This window comes from Paroedura picta, chromosome 2 (assembly GCF_049243985.1).
Source record: "Paroedura picta isolate Pp20150507F chromosome 2, Ppicta_v3.0, whole genome shotgun sequence".
Classification (NCBI taxonomy): domain Eukaryota; kingdom Metazoa; phylum Chordata; class Lepidosauria; order Squamata; family Gekkonidae; genus Paroedura; species Paroedura picta.
Window position 1 is genome coordinate 173421414 of NC_135370.1, and position 14839 is coordinate 173436252.

At 48.8% G+C, this 14839-nt stretch overlaps 1 protein-coding gene across 1 annotated transcript in view; it reads right to left on the reverse strand.

Annotated features, from left to right (window-relative positions):
• Window positions 1-14839, reverse strand: part of MTHFD1 (methylenetetrahydrofolate dehydrogenase, cyclohydrolase and formyltetrahydrofolate synthetase 1) — an 89779-nt gene that overhangs the window by 35273 nt on the left and 39667 nt on the right. The window contains exons 12-16 of the mRNA XM_077323889.1: window positions 13612-13748; window positions 8760-8806; window positions 7004-7111; window positions 6818-6892; window positions 5244-5346 (exon numbers count right to left, since the gene is read on the reverse strand). Coding sequence (XP_077180004.1) covers window positions 5244-5346; window positions 6818-6892; window positions 7004-7111; window positions 8760-8806; window positions 13612-13748 — 470 coding nt within the window. The remainder of the gene's footprint in view (window positions 1-5243; window positions 5347-6817; window positions 6893-7003; window positions 7112-8759; window positions 8807-13611; window positions 13749-14839) is intronic.

Consider the following 14839-nt stretch of genomic DNA (forward strand, 5'->3'; position numbering starts at 1 on the left):
TTAGTGAAGAAGAAGAGTTGGTTCTTATAAGCCGCTTTTTGCTACCCGAATGAGTCTTAAAGCGGCTTATAGTCACCTTTCCTTCCCTTTCCCCATAACAGACACCCTGCAAGGGAGGTGAGGCTGAGAAAGAAGAGTTGGTTATTATATGCCACTTTTCTCTCCCCGAAGGAGTCTCGAAGCGGCTTACATTTAGCTTCCCTTTCCCCACAGCAGACACCTGGTGAGGGAGGTGAGGCTGAGAGAGCCCTAATATTACTGAAGAAGAGCTGGTTCTTATATGCCACTTTTCTCTACCCGAAGGAGGCTCAAAGCGGCTTACATTCGCCTTCCCTTTCCTCTCCCCACAACAGACACCCTGTGAGGTGGGTGAGGCTGAGAGAGCCCTGATATTCCTGCTCAGTCAGAACAGCTTTATCAGTGCTGTAGCGAGCTCAAGGTCACCCAGCTGGCTGCATGTGGAGGAGGAGCGGGGAATCAAACCCGGCTTGCCAAATTATGTCTGTGTTCCTACCCACTAAGCTAAGCTGGCTCTCACTGGTCTGATCCAGCAGGGCTTTTCTCATGTCCATATGTTCTTATTTATTTAGACTTTCCTGGCCAATATATTTATTTTAAACCCTCTTAATTCTATCTTTCCTGCTAAAGTAAGATTCCCGAGAGAGCAAACAATCATGAACACTGAAAGAGCAATTTAAAAACCAAACAAAAGAAAATGCAGGCACACAGAGCGAGTTTTCTCAACATTTTTACCCCTGAGAAATCCCTGAAACATTCTTCAGGCTTCGAGAAAGCCCAGAAGTGGCACCATTGTCCATAATATGGTCAGGAAGCCCGGCTGTGGACACGCCCACCCTCCACCCACACTCCAAGCCCATCACTAGCTGAGGTAGTGGTAGACATGATCATATATGGTCACAGCATCTGATAACTGTTTTGGCAATTTTAGATAATATATAAAAAATTATAAGGAAGGCCGAGCGTCAAATAATTGAGGCTTTTGAACTCTGGTGCTGGAGAAGACTCCTGCAAGTCCCTTGGACTGCAAGGCGAACAAACCGGTCAGTCCTAGAGGAGATCAGCCCTGCCTGCTCCTTAGAAGGCCAGATCCTGAAGATGAAACTCAACTACTCTGGCCACCTCATGAGAAGGAAGGACTCCCTGGAGAAGAGCCTAATGCTGGGAGCGATCGAGGGCAAAAGAAGAAGGGGACGACAGAGAATGAGGCGGCTGGATGGAGTCACTGAGGCAGTTGGTGCAAACTTAAATGGACTCTGGGGAATGGTAGAGGACAGGAAGGCCTGGAGGATCATTGTCCATGGGGTTGCGATGGGTCAGACACGACTTTGCAACTAACAACAACAACAATAACATAAAAAATTAACTAACTCTCACCCATTCAGGAAACCCTTCCAGGGCCATCAAGAAACCCTGGTTGAGAAAGCCAGACGTAAAGAGTTCAACAGCAAATTCTAACCAGAGCACCCCATGAAAACTGGGCCCATTTGAGGGTGTCAGACCAGAGCAGACTCATGGAGAGGATCTCCCAATATGCATATTTCTGGGGTGGGGGGAAGAAGGATGCAACGGTGAGTCAGGTCCGGGGGTGGGGGAGAAGGAACAAAATTGCCCTTCTATTAGTAGAAATGTAGCAAAAGTTCACATGAAGACATGCTGGAGTCTCATAGACAAGAAGGGTGGGGAAGAGTGACATCTCTACTTCGGCTTCCGCACAATCCCAAGGAAAGAGACGTGAAGGAGGAAAGCGGATAGTGGGCCATGTTAGTGACTGTCAACAAGCATTAAGAACGGCCAAGAAAAAGCAAGTACATCAGATGTTCAGCTCTAGGGAGGCATCGGGGAACACCCACCTCCCCTCCAAAGATTTCACATTTTCTTCCAAAGAATAATGATGATGATAGAGGAGGAGGAGGAGGAGGGGGAGGAGAATGCTTGAGGGTGATCCTGCATTGAGCAGGGGGTTGGGCTAGATGGCCTCGATGACCCCTTCCCACTCTAGGATTCTATGGTGAAGAAGAAGAGTTGGTTGCTTTAGGATGCTTACGGCTGATCCTGCGTAGAGCAGGGGGTTGGACTAGATGGCCTGTATGGCCCCTTCCAACTCTATGATTCTATGATTCTTATACGGTGCTTTTCTCTACCTGAAGGAGGCTCAAAGCAGCCTACATTTGCCTTCCCTTTCCTATCTCCACAACAGACACCCTGTGAGGGAGGTGAGGCTGAGAGAGCCCTGAGATTACTGAAAAAAAGAAGAGTTGGTTCTTATATGCCGCTTTTCTCTACCCGAAGGAGTCACAAGGCAGCTCACCTTCCCTTCCTCTCCCCACAACAGACACCCTGTGGGGTGGGGGCTGAGACAGCTCTGAGAGAACTGGGACTGCCCCAAGCTCACCCAGCTGGCTGCATGTAGAGGAGTAGGGAATCAAACCCGGATCTCCAGATTAGATGCCGCTGCTCTTAACCACCACTCCAACAGGACACAGAGGCTGAGGCCGTTTCCTAGTGTTGCCCTCCTGGACATGGGCTTAAGAGGCCTACTGCCTCTGAATGTGGAGGCTCCCTTGGCAAACATCCAGAGTGCTGTGGCCCACAACCGTCATCCATGGCATGTTTTTATCTTCTAGGATAATAAAATGCCAAACAAACACCAAACAAACAAGCTCTCTTCATTGGCTAGGCTTCCTAGCTTTGTGAAAAGCTTCACAAAGAAAAAAAAAATCAAACTGTGAGAGAAGAGCCGGCCGACGCAGCGTCTTTAAAATCCAGGAAGAGTTTTCAAACGCTTCCCTTCTTTGCTAATAAGGCAAAGGAATCAAACGGGGAGAGCCAGTTTGCTTTCTGGAAGTTGGAAAGGGGCAAATGGATCAAAGCGTCGGGGTCAAAAAGAATGAATTATGCATGGCGAGGAAACTCTTTGGCTAAGTTGCATCAGCTTGAGTTCAACTGAGGCCAGGCTCACCCATGAATGAGAAGTCAACGGCTGAGTGGTTGGGAGGCTTGAGTTTGAATCCTTACTCTGCCATAGGGCTCCACGGGATACGGACAGGCTTTGGCGGTGGGGCAGACCTGTCGTTTAAATGGAGCAACGTACCAGGGCCTGAATGCGACTGAGATGCAGCCTGCCAAACTATTTTCCATCTGTCACGAGAATGCGAGTGCTGTGCTTTCCAGGGGGATGCAATGGAGCCCCACTGAAGGAGAACTTACATATTAATTCAGCAGTGGAATGGTCTACCAGGGAGGTGGTGAGCTTCCTCTCAATGGCGGTCTTCAAGCAGCGACTGGGTAGATGCTTCTCCTGGATGCTTGAGGCTGATCCTGCACTGAGCAGGGGGTGGGACTAGGTGGCCTGGATGGCCCCTTCCCACTCTAGGATTCTAGGAGTCTAGCTCAGCAGGGGAAGGGGCTGCCTAAGGAGGTGGGGAGGACCCCTCACTGGCCATCTTCAAGCAGCGGCTGGACAGATCCTTCTCCTGGATGCTTGAGGCTGATGCTGCAATGAGGATCTGTCTACATAACAGTTGTGCCTCCATGGCTACAACTTTTATATCATAATATGCTTCCTGTGTGTTAACTCTACCACACAGAAAATAATAAATGATATTCAATGGCTTTGGAACAGCCACTTTCTCTTGGCCTAAACCACCGTGAGTATGAAAACAAAGGGAATTCATGAATGCATGAAGCTGCCAAGATGAATCAGATCTACAGTCCATCAAGGTTAGCATTGCCTCCTCAGACCGGAGTGACTTTTCAGGATCTCAGACCGAGGTCCTTCCCATCACCTACTGCCTGGTTGTTCTGAACATCGATGTCAAGGATTGAACCTGGGACCTTCTGCATGCCAAGCAGATGTTCTACCACTGAGCCACAATACGTCCTCCAAAGGACATGATGCTGTAAGCCAGGATTGAATTCTAATAGGAAGAAAAGCATAGTATAGATATTTAAATAAATAGTATTTCAGAGCCCTGCTGGATCAGACGAGGGGTCCATCCAGTCCAGCCTCCTGTCTCACACAGGGGCCAGCCAGTTCCTCTGGAGGGCCAGCAACAGGGCAGAGAGGCCGAGGCCATCAGAAGAGCATCAGAAGAGCCCTGCTGGGTCAGACCAGGGGCCCATCCAGTCCAGCCTCCTGTCTCACACAGGGGCCAGCCAGTTCCTCTGGAGGGCCAGCAACAGGGCAGAGAGGCCGAGGCCTTCCTAAGGACATCAGGAGAGCCCTGCTGGATCAGACCAGGGGTCTATATAGTCCAGCCTCCTGTCTCACACAGGGGCCAGCCAGTTCCTCTGGAGGGCCAGCAACAGGGCAGAGAGGCCGAGGCCTTCCTAAGGACATCAGGAGAGCCCTGCTGGGTCAGACCAGGGGTCCCTCTAGTCCAGTCTCCTGTCTCACACAGGGGCCAGCCAGTTCCTCTGGAGGGCCAGCAACAGGGCAGAGAGGCCGAGGCCTTCCTAAGGACATCAGGAGAGCCCTGCTGGATCAGACCAGGGGTCTATATAGTCCAGCCTCCTGTCTCACACAGGGGCCAGCCAGTTCCTCTGGAGGGCCAGCAACAGGGCAGAGAGGCCGAGGCCTTCCTAAGAACACCAGGAGAGCCCTGCTGGGTCAGACCAGGGGTCCATCCAGTCCAGCCTCCTGTCTCACACAGGGGCCAGCCAGTTCCTCTGGAGGGCCAGCAACAGGGCAGAGAGGCCGAGGCCTTCCTAAGAACATCAGGAGAGCCCTGCTGGGTCAGACCAGGGGTCCATCCAGTCCAGCCTCCTGTCTCACACAGGGGCCAGCCAGTTCCTCTGGAGGGCCAACAACAGGGCACAGAGGCTGAGGCCTTCCTCTGATGACTGCCTCTGAATATGGAAGTTCCCTTTAGGCACCATGGCTGGTAGCCACTGACAGACCTACCCTCCATGAATCTCCCTTTCAAAGCTGCCCGTGTCTCTAGCCATCACGACATCCTCAGGCAGTGAGTTCCAGATATACCATAACCCTGCCCTCCCCTTTCACCTCCTCTATTGTATTTCTCACAGAAAACTGTAACTTCAGTACATAATGTAGGTGCTGTTTGATTTCTGAAAGTTAACTTGCCAACCATCATTTCAGGAACTGACAGGTACTTTCAACCTCCGCCCAGCGTTCTTGTCGATAAAAGGCCTTTCAACCCCCCTGTCCTTCTGAACGTTTTCCAGATTCCTTTTCTTTCAATTATTTTCGGCCTGGATACCTCTTGCCCACGTTATGCTCTCCGGATCAATATCCAGTCTCACAAATTTCTTTATCTCCTCTGCCGTCAAAGCGTCTGGGTCCGTTTTCTTAATTTGTAGTCTCTGGAGAGGAAAAGAAGAAAGGGGTGGAGGGATGGGGAAAGAACAAAATGAAAAGAGTACCAGGAAACGGCCCTCTAAGAAATCTCATCAGAGTATTTTCAAAAACAAATCAAAGGGAGAGATGAATCTATGCCAGAGGATTAACATCTGGGTAGAAATCTAAAACAAGCTAGATACGGTTTACGGGTGAACACCTGAAATATGGGCTCTGTACACAAATTACAGTGGATGCACACAGAAGGGAGTGCATTACATGTTTGTGTGGGTACACTAAAAATAAATCCGGGAACAGTTCCTGGACAAGCGTAGGGTTTAAACTGTATGTTCAACTGTGCATGCATTGAATGTAACGGGAGAATTACGCATGAAAAAAGAAACACAAGTGTACACTGCATGTACGGCACACGCATTCACTGAAATCTGAACAGGGTTTCGGGGGGGGGGGTTGTACATGCACTGGGCAATTCTTGCGTCATGCCCAACACGTGTACAGTTGAATGCGCAATTTAGTAAACGCCACATTTATCCAGATACCAATCCATTTGAGTTAGACTGACATCACACAGCACACGCAGAATTCTCTTCCCACCACTGGCTTGGGCATTCTAGACCTACTAGTAGCCATTTTTCCCTGGCTCAAGAAAACCTTCCACTCATGCAAAACGGGGTATGCTGCCTTTCAATCCGTAGCCCCCCAGTCAGCTATTTGTGCCTAACAGCCAGTGACGCATCCGACCTCTTTCCATCTTGAATCTCAACTGCACCTTCCCCGAACGACTGCAATGTTTCACTTTATCGCTAAAGTGAAAAAGAATACATAACCCTGGCTCCCGGTCATGCTTTTATCCTTATATCTGAACGGTCCAGTATTGCACAGGACGCAATCAAAACTGAGGGCTTGCCCCAAATCTCCAGTCCTGTCCTTGTGGACACGATAGGCAGGCACATCCCTGTCAGGATTGCTGCTGAACCCTGCCATGAGTTAGCCTGAGTTTCTCCATTTTGTTTATCTTGTCCCTTCTCTGCTTTGTGCTTGGGGCCCTATGTAACCCAAGGCCCATATATTATGCTTGAAACCGAAACTATGTTGCTGCATCCTGTTATCACAGGGAGCTGTGAATTATTTGTCTTTTGAACCTCCCGGCTGGGTCTGCCTTTTGTAACCAGAACATCTTATCTTGTCCGGAGACGACCAAGGACGTGCGAGTTGTAACACTATGGTTTATAGCACCTGGTGCCTCCTTTCCCCCCTCCCATGGGAACTTTCAAGTTTTAGGCGGGAGAACTGTATTGATAAGGGGAGGCAAATCTGTCCTCAGGCAGATTTGACTTTCTTAGCTTAGGTGTATGAAGTAACTTCTCAATAAACGCTTTCTTTAATAAAGAAGCTTGTTGTGAGTTCCTTGCAACGCTTGACAATCCCTAAGCATATCTTGGAGATCTCGTGAGAGGAAGGGGAGCCCGTGTTCACCTGCAGCCTCCGGATCTGGATATCGGAGAACTTCCTGGAGCCGCTGATCGAAGGAACCAAGCGAGAGTAAAGAGCCTGGGAAAACAAGGGCTGCGTTGAGCCGTTGAAGAACACCCAATCCATTTGGGCTAGACTGACGTTGTACAGTGCATGCAAGGGCGGAAGGGCAAGCGGAACTGGGTTTACCTGATCCGATTGTGTCGCTTCGTGAAAAATGCGGGCATCGATGGCGGCAGCAACCAAGTTATTGGCTGCCGTAATGGCGTGAATGTCACCGGTGAGATGGAGATTGAACTGCAGGGAGAAAGGGAAGGAGGGGGGTGGAGGAGAAGGCACAGGCCAACGATTACCTCTTTTCCAGGTCTTATTAAGTCCCCGAACCAGGACAGTCAGCGACAGAAAGGAATATTAATAGCAGAGTGCATGGGGGCCATGTGGGAAATGGCTCTGCATGCGTCTAATCTAAGTTAGAAAGGGAGGAAGAGGAAAGTCCTTCTCTTCATTGGGCAAAACTTCCAGAAACTTTGGAGATGCATGGCAAAAGTTTAAAAAATACCTCGCTTTCCTGGGCTGGATCTGGTGCCCAGATCATAACTCATATCAAAACAGTGTCCACTGTTTTCTCGTTGAGAAATCTCTGAAACATTCTTCAAACTTTGAGAAACCCCAGAAGTGGTGCAATCAGGCAGAATAGGGTTGGGAAGCAGGGCTGTGGACACGCCCACCCGGGGCCCCTCCCCTTCCCACCCCCTCCAGGCCCATCATTGGCCACTTTGGGAGGGGGTGGGCAGGTCGACATGACCATATATGGGCACATCACCCGATAAATGTTTAATGAATTACGGGGCCGTCAAAAAATCTCAGGCTTTCACAAAAGAATTTTGGTGTAGGGTTTTCCAGGCAGGAGATGTTTGGAGGTAGTTTGCCATGGCCTGCCTCTGAGTAACTACCCTGGACTTCCCTGGTGGTCTCTCATCCAAGTTCTGATGAAGACCACCCCTTCTCAGTTTCTGAGATCCGAGGAAGATCAGGCGATCCTGGGCTGTCGCAGGGCTACGAAAGGTCCCACAACGGAGCAATTTTCCGCTTATGTGTGTGGCTGAGACCATAAAGTTCTCCAACACGTGAGCCTCCCTGAACTAGATCAAGAGGATCAGCTAATCATATTGTCTAATTATGGAACCCTTTCAAAATCCACCGAGCACAGGATTGGCTGAGCTGCAAGCACAGGACTGGAAGTCATTGGACAGCAGAGTCACATAGAAAGGAGGGGGAAAACGGGGTATGGTCAGCGTGGTGTAGTGGTTAGGAGTGCGGACTTCTAATCTGGTGAGCTGGGCTTGATTCCCTGCTCCCCCACATGCAGCCAGCTGGGTGACCTTGAGCTTGCCAGAGCACTGATTAAGCTGTTCTGTCAGAGCAGGAATATCAGGGCTCTCTCAGCCTCACCTACCCCACAGGGTGTCTGTTGTGGGGAGAGGAAAGGGAAGGCGAATGGAAGCCACTTTGATACTCCTTCGGGTAGAGAAAAGCAGCATATAAGAACCAGCTCTTCTTTTTCTTCTTCAGTAATCTCAGGGCTCTCTCAGCCCCACCTGCCTCACAGGGTGTTTGTTGTGGGGAGAGGAAGGGAAATGTGTTTATAATAAGGTGACCAGATTTTAACATTGGTAAAGCGGGACACCACTGACTGGGGATGTGGGAGTTCTTGATTAAAAATTTGGTTTATATGGAGCAACAAAAAGTTTCATAGAATGCATAGAATGCAAAAATAGTATTGTAATATATATATTTTCAACATAAGTACAATTTGCCAGGTACCCCCAGATGTCCCTCCAAAAGTGGGACAATCTGGTCACCTTACACAATACACAAAACTGTGTCCTGCTGCTTCCCACTGGAATCTAAATAAGATTTTAAATTGATAAAAGCCGAACATTACCTCCTCCATAGGAACGACCTGTGAATAGCCCCCTCCGGCAGCACCTCCTGTAAGAATGGAGAACAAGGAGGTCATCACGCATTAGATGTCTGCCAAAACAGTGGGCATGTCCGCATCAAAATCAACACCCTCTACTTACTGAGGGACCCAAAGTAAGAACCTGTGCTTTTACGAGTGAAGAAAGTCATTACATTGTTCCCCATCAGTATCCTTATTATCCCCTTTGGTGTGAGATCCAGCATGGAGCAGTGGTAAGGAGCACCGACTTCTAATCTGGAAAGCCGGGTTTGATTCCCTGCTCCTCCTCCACATGCAACCAGCAGGATGACCTTGGCCTCATCACAGCACTGATAAAGCTGTTCTGATCGAGCAGTAAGATCAGGGCTCTCTCAGCCTCACCTCCTCCACAAGGTATCTGCTGTGGGGAGAGGAAAGGGAAGGTTATTGTAAGATGCTTTGAGACTCCATCAGGTAGAGAAAAGCAGCATGTAAGAACCAACTCTTCTTGAGTAATATCAGGGCTCTCTCAGCCTCACCTCCCTCACAGGGTGTCTGTTGTGGGGAGAGGAAAGGGAAGGCGATTGTAAGCCGCTTTGAGACTCCTTCGGGTAGAGAAAAGCGGCATATAAGAACCAACTCTTCTTCTCCTTCAGTAATCTCAGGGCTCTCTCAGCCTCACCTCCCTCACAGGGTGTCTGTTGTGGGGAGAGGAAAGGGAAGGAGATTGTAAGCTACTTCGAGGTTCCTTCAGAGAGTGAAAAGCAGGGTATAAAAACCAACTCTCCTTCTGTATTACTGGACAGACGTTAGGGCGCCTTATTCATGCCCAAAATGTTATCTGAAAAATGGACTCAGTCTTACTCAAGATTAGCAGGAGACGCTTTAAAAGATACTATTTCTAGAACTCTGGTAAGCCAGAAAGGAAAGGAATTCTGAATGGTTATTTCTGTCTATTCGCTGCATTTTCTTTTATCTGGATGCAATAAAATTTATTTCTGCATTGGCACTGTTCAAATATCTGCCACACAGAGAAGACGGTAAAGACTCAATTCTCTGCTACTCCAGAGTATAAGGCTGGAGCAGAAGGACTTATGTTATCACTGGGGAGAATTTGTTTAAACATCAGGAGAGACTTCCTAACCGTGGGAGGGATTCAGGAGTAGAACCCGTTAAGTGGGAGGGAGGGGACTCTCCCTTGCTGGAGGTCTCCCTTAAAAGAGGCCAGCCATCTGTCAGGGTGGATTTCCTGCCTTGAGCAAGGGGGAGGGGCTATGGCTCAGTGGCAGAGCACCTGCTTGGCATGCAGAAGGTCCCAGGTTCAATCCCTGGCATCAGTTAAAGGTGACATGAAAGGCCCCTGCCCGAAACACTGAAGACCCACTGCCAGTCTGAGTACAGTCTTTGACCCTGCACTGAGCAGGGAGATGGGCTGGATGGCCTTCCAACTCTATGATTCTAAGATCACAGAATCATAGAGTCGGAAGGTAACTTCCAGGGTCATCTGCAGAATGCAGGGAATCACTTGAAAATGACAGACCAACCATCTGATCTGATTCTGTATAAAGTTACTTCATGTGTGGTGGTGGGCAGGGATTAGACCAGCTGGCCTTGACGGCCGCCGTCCAACTCCAGGATTCTACCAGGTTGTGACAAGAATTCAAAACGGGGAGCTGAAAGGGTCTTCAGGGAAAGACAAATAACATCCACAGGCCCCCCTCAGGCATCCCCCTCCAAGGCCTGAACCAGTCTGACCTCTCTAGGGGGCTTAGCTAAGTTACCGTTTCTGTCATATTGTTTTTGTTTACGATCACTGAAATTGTGTCGATTCAGAACCACTGTTAGATTATTGTTGTTGTATTTGACTATCACAGAGTTGGAAGGGACCTCATGGGCCATCTAGTCCAACCCCCTGCACTGTGCAGGACACTCACAACCCTCTCGCTCATCCACTGTCACCTGCCACCCCCTTGAACCTTCACAGAATCAGCCTCTCCGTCAGATGGCTCTCCAGCCTCTGTTTAAAAATCTCCAAAGATGGAGAACCCGCCACCTCCCGAGGAATCCTGTTCCACTGAGGAACCGCTCCAACTGTCAGGAGCTTCTTCCGGAGGTGTAGACGGAATTTCTTTTGCATTAATTTCATCCCATTGGTTCTGGTCGATCCCTCCGGGGCAAGAGAGAACAACTCTATATGTTAGGCTGTTCCATGTATCCCCCCGTGATGTTGTATGTAAATCACCCTGAGCCATATGGAAGGGCGCTATAAAAATCTAATAAATAAACAAATCAGGGGGCCATGGCTTCTAAATGTCTAGGAAGAGTGGCAGCGATCGCAAACACTGCCACCAGAGACAGAAGCGGCTGCGATGAATTTTAATTCCATGGAAGTGACACAGCACACAGCAGGCACGGAAAGCCCCTCGAGTTAACGCCACATTTCAGCAGATTCTCCTTCATATTGTTGAAGGGGGCCTGTCGATTGCGTGCCCATATGTGACGGTTATGTAACGACGCCTTGGCCCCCTGGGACCGAGCTCTCCGAGGAGTTCAATCATCTAACTAGACAGCATGTCATCCCGCATCCGCGTTCGCTGTCATTAGGGATTTTTCAAGGACAATTAAAAAACGCGTGTTACATGGAGACCTTCTTACTCCCTTCCGATCCCTGGCGCACGATCAGAGCTCGCTAAGAAAACAGGGAAGCCACCGCAAGCCCATTGGTGTAGAACAGGGGTAGTCAAACTGCGGCCCTCCAGATGTCCATGGCCCTCCAGATGTCCAGCGAATGCTGGCAGGGGCTCCTGGGAATTGTAGTCCATGGACATCTGGAGGGCCGCAGTTTGACTACCCCTGGTGTAGAACCTCAGTACGGGGAAATACGGTACGGAAAGCTGACAGAAAACGTTAACTTTCCACAGACGGTTGATGAAAGGTTGCTCAGAGCCTGAACAATTCAATGTGTGGGGGAAAAGATTGATGTTTTGGGGCCTCCGAAATGTGCCATTGTTACACCTTCGTCAGAGATGAATTCTTCCCAGGGAAATGTTGTTCCCAGTTAACTGGAACTGCCGAGCGCTTTAAAGCTGAGCGTCTTGGTTTTAAAAATGTGAGCTAACGGCTATTGGTTAAGGCGTTGTGTTTTGCGTTACTGACTTAGCAACTTAATACTTATTTATTTATTATATTTGTCTACTGCCCTCCCCGAAGGCTCAGGGTGATTCACATGAAACAGAACAGAAACAATACAGATAACTTAGATTAACAATGACGAATGAAATGAAACAACAAGCAACAAGGAATAGTCTTGGTTAGTGGCTGGGAGGAAAAGCAGGGCCTGGACTTTGTGTGTGCGTTGGTCTTATCTGGGAAATCCCTAATAACAATATTTTTTCAAAAGAAACTTAGTTTGTACCTTCGCAGGCAAAATATCTGTAATTTTCAGCAATTAAGGAGTGGTGCAAATTGTCTAGGAAGGGTGAAGAAGACGACAAGTTGGATTTTAATTCCCTGATTTTCACTACTCAATAAGATGGAGATTCGTTATGCTTATGTCTAGACTTCTTGTATGGAAGGCTAGACTCCCTCAGAAGACTTGTTGAGACCTCTAACACATCTGACGGACAATTGCCCACATAGGTCAGGCTTTCTCAACCAGGGTTTTGTGAAACCTGGGGGTTTCTTGACGGCCCTGGAAGGGTTTCCCAAATGGGTGGGAGTTAATTTTTAAGTATTTTTTAAAATTTATTAAACACATATCGGGTGATGTGACCATATATGGTCTTGTCCACCCGCCTGCCCCCTCCCAAAATGGCCACTGATGGGTCTGGAGGGGTGGAAAGGGGAGGGGCCCGGGTGGGCATGTCCACAGCTCTGCTTCCCAAGAATATTCTGCACGGTGGTGCCACTTCTGGGGTTTCTCGAAGCCTGAAGAATGTTTCGGGGGTTTTCTCAACAGTAAAAAATTGAGAAAGGCTGACCGCATACAGGCTTGATCCTACAAAGAAATGCTGTTATTCTACTAACAGGAAACTCATTTGAAGATAACTTTAAAGGGCAGGTCCGAAATGGGGGGGTTACCGGAGACCCACCTTATCTTTCCCCCTAGCCACTACACTATTTTATCAGGTGTGTTTAAAGCTTGAACATGCTTTTCCTGGCCACTTTGTCTTCAGTTTACGATCTAGTAATTTATTGACCATGATGATGCCATTGGTTAACTTTGCATAAAACTTGGAGTTGTGGGTTTGGTTGTGAGGCTGCCTTTTCAATATGTATTAGTTTGAATAACAGACATTCTTGCACCTGATATGACACGGCATTAAAAGAAGGCGCTTTTCTTATAATGGGTGGCTTTGTATAAGATATGGTAAACTTAATCATAGAATCATAGAATCATAGAGTTGGAAGGGGCCATACAGGCCATAGAATCATAGAATCATAGAGTTGGAAGGGGCCACACAGGCCATAGAATCATAGAGTTGGAAGGGGCCGTACAAGCCATAGAATCATAGAATCATAGAGTTGGAAGGGGCCATACAGGCCATAGAATCATAGAATCATAGAGTTGGAAGAGGCCGTACAGGCCATAGAATCATAGAATCATAGAGTTGGAAGGGGCCACACAGGCCATCTAGTCCAACCCCCTGCTCAACGCAGGATCAGCCCTAAGCATCCTAAAGTATCCAAGAAAAGTGTGTATCCAACCTTTGCTTGAAGACTGCCGGTGATCCTTTCTTGGATATTTACAAATCTTTTAGTCACTGCTATGCTATTTTTCACATAGTATCGTCTTCTTCAGCGTTTCAGGCATGCCTCCACGGTCAAAAGGATCGGGTGGGCTGCTTTTCCATACCTTTAATTCCAAAGGTGGGTCCCTGGGACGGCTGCCGGACACAGGCAAATGCGTTCCGACCAAGGTGCGCTCCCAGGGCTTGGACCAGCCCGACTGTCGTGGTGCTCTTCCCTTCTCCCAGGGGGGTGGGGGTGATCCTAGAACCCAAAGAGACAGTCCCAGGTAACGATCAGTTCAGAAGCACAGCCACATGCTTAAAGCAGAGCCACTGAAGCTGGGGTCCCCAGCGTGGGGCCTGCCAAGTATTTTCAGAAAGTGGGAAGCACCAGCGAAGGGGGGGTAGAGAAGAGAGGGCAAACCCCCGAGCCAGCAGCCCCACTCCCACTACAAAGAGAAACAAAGTCGTTCCTGTAAAGCAGGGTTAGTCAAACTGCGGCCCTCCAGATGTTCATGGACTACAATTCCCAGGAGCCCCTGCCAGCGAATGCTGGCAGGGGCTCCTGGGAATTGTAGCCCATGGACATCTGGAGGGCCGAAGTTTGACTACCCCTGCAAAGATTCCACACCGCACAAAGGCCACAGTGGCGGAATGAGGCTTCGAATCTACCTCCCACCAAAGATGCGTTCCCCAAGGCAATCTTTCACTTTGTGAGGTTCAAAAAGTTGGAACAAGATATGCAACCCTTTCATCCTTGGAAGGATGGGATAGATAAATAAAAATTGCTCACCAAACTGAGTTAAACAATTAGCATAAATAATTGCCTCATTTTTTCTGGACATCCCATCCAGCCAGTTGATTTATCTACCACCTTTGCATGCCCCTCAGTGGGGGATAGCCATGGCTGAGTGCTTTGTGAGCAGAAGGACTCTGGTTCAACTCCCCCACATCTCCAGTTTAGAATCATACAGTTGGAAGGGACCTCCAGGGTCATCTAGTCCAACCCCCGCGCACAACTGAGGAACTCACAGCTACCTGCCCACCCACAGTGACTCCAAATTCATGCCCAAGTGATCTCCCACTCCCCAAAATCTCCAGAATCCAACCTGGCTTGGAGGAAATTCCCCTACTATCCCACAGTGGTGATCAGCAATTCCCTGGGTTTGCAAAGAAGAGCTGCAAGAGACAAACACTGGCACATCCCTTCCTGCCCACCCACTCCCAATCTGCCTAAGTTCATAAAATAAGCATTTCTGTTTGATGGCGATCTAGCCTCTGCTTAAAAACTTCCAAAGAAAGAGAACCCACCACCTCCCGAGGAAGCCCGTTCCACTGAGGAACCACTCTAAC